Source organism: Coffea arabica, chromosome 4c, assembly GCF_036785885.1.
Source record: "Coffea arabica cultivar ET-39 chromosome 4c, Coffea Arabica ET-39 HiFi, whole genome shotgun sequence".
In the NCBI taxonomy this organism is placed as follows: domain Eukaryota; kingdom Viridiplantae; phylum Streptophyta; class Magnoliopsida; order Gentianales; family Rubiaceae; genus Coffea; species Coffea arabica.
The window spans coordinates 36,018,350-36,022,895 of NC_092316.1; the positions used below are offsets into that span (position 1 = coordinate 36,018,350).

Genomic DNA, 4,546 nt, shown 5'->3' on the forward strand with positions numbered 1-4,546 from the left:
GTATTTCAAACTCTTATGGTCGGTATACACCTCAAAAGTTACTCCATACAAGTAATGCCTCCACTTCTTTAATGCAAAAACTACAGCGGCCAATTCTAAATCATGAGTGAGGTAATTTCGCTCGTGGGGTTTTAACTTCCTAGAGGCATAGGCAATTACACTCCCATTTTGCATTAGAACACATCCCAAACTTTCACTTGAGGCATCCGTATATACAGTAAAACTATCTCTCCCATTTGGTAAAGCTAAAACAGGTGCCGACGTTAACCATTTCTTCAACTCCCGAAAACTAGATTCACACTTAGAATTCCAGACAAATTGACCATGCTTCTTGGTCAAGTCGGTTAAAGGACCGGCTAACTTGGAGAAGTCTTTGATAAACCGACAGTAATACCCGGCTAAACCTAGAAAACTACGGACCTCAGTCGGGGTTTCCGGGTGCTTTCACTCAGCTACAGCTTCCACCTTTACTGGATCCACAGAAATTCCATCTTTAGATATTATATGTCCTAGAAAAGAAACTTGCTCCAACCAAAACTCGCATTTGATAAACTTGGCAAATAACTGATGTTCCCTTAAAGTCTGCAAAACTATCCTCAAATGCCGTTCATGTTCCTCTCGAGTCTTGGAATACACCAAAATATCATCGATAAATACTACAACAAATTGATCCAAGTAGGGTTTAAAGACTCGATGCATTAAATCCATAAATGCAGCAGGGGCATTTGTTAAACCAAAGGGCATCACCGCGAACTCAAAATGACCATATCTGGAATTAAAGGCAGTCTTCGGTATATCCTCTTGCCTAATTCGTAACTGGTAGTAACCTTGCCTCAAGTCCAACTTAGAGAAAACTACTGCTCTTTGTAGTTGGTCAAACAATTCTTCAATGTGTGGCAAGGGATATTTATTTTTCACCGTAACATCGTTTAAGCCACGATAGTCAATGCACAATCTTAAACTACCATCCTTTTTCTTAACAAATGATACCGGTGCTCCCCACGGTGACTCACTTTCTCGAACAAACCCTCGCTCTAACAGATCTTGCAACTGCAGTTTCAACTCCTTAAGTTCGGCGGGGGCCATTCGGTATGGCGTTTTTGCAATGGGAGCAGTTCCAGGTACTAAATCGATCTTAAATTCTATTTCCCTTTCTGGTGGCATCGATTTCAACTCATCGGGAAAGACATCAGGAAATTCATTCACTACTAAAACATCCTCCAGCTTCACATTATCTCCAGGAGTATTAATTAAGAAGGCTAAGTAGCCTTGCGCCCCCTTACTTAACAACTTTCTGGCTCGGATTCCCGAAACAAGTGCAGACAAGGCTAACCTACCTCTCACATCCAACCTTAAAGTTGCCTCTCCGGGTATCGAGAATTCCACCACCTTTGTTTTACAGTTCAATTGGGCGTTATAACGGGCCAACAAATCCATGCTATAATTACATCGTACCCCTTAAGGTCTAAACTTATTAAGTCACCCACTAACTTTCGTTCTCCTACCCAAATCTCGCAATTTCTATAGACCATATTGGTAATTAGGCTTTGATCCCCAGTAGGTGTTTTAACTTCTAAATCATATGGCAACTTAACAGGGTTCACAACAATACCACACATAAAGGCAGGATTCACAAAAGAATGGGTTGCCCCAGGGTCAATCAAAAGTTTAGCTAAGCGGTGGAATATAGGGATCGTACCTTCCACTACTTCCGAGGAATCCGGAACTTGACGGTGGTCCAATGCAAAAACCCTAGCAGAAGTTTTAGGTCGACTTGCACTGGCGGAAGGTTGTTTAGGGTTTGACTTTTCCGACTGGGTACCCCCGTTCCCGTCACGATTCTTAACAGGGCAAGTGGCAATCTGGTGTTCAGAACTTCCACAAACAAGGCACTTCTTCAACTTTTTCCAGCAATTGTCTTCGGTATGATTTGGCTTACCACAATATCCACAACTTACGCGTGTGGTGGGTGCGGGAACTCCTAGGGAGACAGTTCTCGGTTGTCCCTGTCCCCTTCCCCCTTGAGCTCCTCTAAATGAAGCTTCACCTCTTGGTGTCCCCGCAATTCGGGCTCCACTCGTACCCCTTCCAAACTTCGGAGGTGGCACATTCTGATCACTTCGGCTAGGAGTACTGGTAGATGCCCCACGCCTCTTAGCCTGAAAGGTCCAAACTTGAGATCGGGCCTGCTCCACACGTTGAGCCTTTTCAAGCGCATCCTTAAAGGTGTCAATTTGAGCGGCAGTTAAATCCTTTTGAATTTCTACATTCAATCCTTGTATAAACCGCCTTATACGCTTTTGTTCACTTACTACCAATTCTGGGGCAAACTTGGAAAGTCGGGTGAACTGCGTTTCATACTCTGCCACACTTGAAGTGCCTTGGCGCAGTTTAATGAACTCATCCTCCCTTTTCTCCTAAATTAAGGGTGGAAGGAATTTCTCATTGAATTCCCTCGTGAAGTTTAACCAAGTACGTGGGGTTTGCTCCCTTTCCCACTTGGCCCTTACCACGTTCCACCAGGAATGGGCCGCGCCTTCCAACTGGAAAACGGCGAAGGTAACTTGCCTCTCTTCAGAGTAATGCAACGCGGCGAATATATCCTCCATTCGCTCGAACCAATTCTCGGCAACTTCAGGTTCAGGTCCTCCAAGAAATTTTGGAGGAGCGAACTTTTGAAATCGCTCCAGGGCCCTATCCTCGCCTACTTCTGGGTCCCTTTGTTGGTTACCAGGTACTTGACCCTGCTGGTCAACCAAGCGGGCTAACAAATCAGTCATTCGATTAATAGCGGTTGCTACTTGGTCCCCTCCATCACCTCGGGGTTCCTGGTTTTGATTCGCCACCGAACCTTGTTCCTCCCCTTGATCTTGGACTTGCCTGGGTTCTCGTCCATGGCCCCGAGTACGCCTTTGTCTCGTCTCCATAATTACTCAGTGGCCTAGTGCCCAAGTATGACAACTAACCGGGTGAGCGAATATGATATACGAAAGATGATTACGTATAATGAAAAGTCAAATAAGAAATCAAGATTGGAATCACGATAAGCAAGTGAAATGCACTGCAGTTAAAATTAATGACGGAATAAAGTCAAAGGTCAAAAGTCAACAGTCAACAGTCAACATTCAAAGATCAAGGTCAACAGTCAAAGTATAATACATTAAAAGGCTCATAGTAGTCATTTACAAGATAACGAGGCCACAATAGAAAGTATGAGCCCTCAAAAGTACAGATATAGTCATATCAAGCAAAACCTAACACAAGTAGTCAAAAGGAGCTATACAACCACCAGGTCACCGCATCCCCTAACCTGTCTATGTACAATGTCAAAATCATCCACTATCCTAGCCTAATGGTGAAGACCTAGTCAGTGGCGGGACTAGCTGACCCCCCACCCTCAGTAGGTTCATCTTCTGAACCAATATCCATATAAGAAGCCTCATCGCTTGCTTCTCCTAGAAGGTCGTCACAAACATTCAGAATGGACTCCGCCCTAGTCCTCACCTTCATTGTCCTAGTCACCATGCGTTCTTGAGTTTCCTCCAACTGTGCGCAAAGATCGTCAATCCTTTCTTGGCCCTCAACATTATCATACTCGAGGTCCTTAAGCCACTCGGCTTGCATCTTATTGGCTTCCCTTAGTTGCTTCACTTCGGCTTCAAGCCTAGCATTATCCCTGGCAAGTTCCTTACGCTCTTTTACCACCGCCAATACTACTTCATTAGGATAGGCATAAATGTGACGGCACTCGCAACCCCTATAGCGGTTTGACGGGCTCCAATAAACTCTAGATCCTCCAGCCCGGATTTGATACTTAATCACGGGAAGTGCTCCTTGGGGCTTCTCACCAACAGGACTATCACTATGGCCGCTAGGTCCGTCCATCCTACACAAAAGTGTAGATAAACTTTAGTACTCTTAAGGGAAAATAATGAAATATAATCCTTAAGTCGGAAACTTCTAATTCGCCCAGGTTAATTCAAACCTAGGCTCTGATACCAACTGTGACGACCCCACCTCCCCCTAGGGCGAACTAGAGGGTTCGGCGGGTCGCCTGCCCAGCTCTCGTCGGGACTCAGTCGTTCACTACAGTCCTCAATTAAATTACAATATAAAAATCAAATATCCATCAATTTCTCGAAGAATTACATATCACGAACCCACTTAAGTCCAAACGTTCATACAATCCCTAATAACACATAACTATCAATCAACTTTCAAAACTTAATACGGCAAGCTAAGAGTCACACTTACCATTCCATACTACGAATTACATAACATAAGTCAACTTATAGATTCAAGCTTACAAAAGTAAAAGTAAAGTCATCTTAACAAAAGTTACAAGTTCAAGCAAAGCAAAGCTAAGAAAGCTCTTGACCGTTAGTCCATCCCCGATCTGTTAAGGAAAACAAAGGGAGTGGGGTGAGCTAAAGCTCAGTGAGATTCCAAGTAAAGCAAGTAAACACATAGCCAAATTAAGGCATAGAATAATTCAAATAAATACCGTATGATACAATAACAAAATATCACTTGAGCTAAAGCTCTT

The 4,546-nt window shown here is 43.7% G+C and overlaps 1 protein-coding gene across 1 annotated transcript; it reads right to left on the reverse strand.

Moving 5' to 3' along the window:
* Positions 1-444: 444 nt before the first annotated feature.
* On the reverse strand, positions 445-2,927 carry LOC140004786 (uncharacterized). Its single transcript, XM_072044932.1, has 4 exons — positions 2,511-2,927; positions 1,506-2,417; positions 748-1,389; positions 445-624 (listed from the first exon to the last, which is right to left on the reverse strand). Exons 1-4 carry the CDS (start codon positions 2,925-2,927, stop codon positions 445-447), a joined length of 2,151 nt encoding a protein of 716 aa, XP_071901033.1.
* Between the last annotated feature and the right edge of the window lie 1,619 nt (positions 2,928-4,546).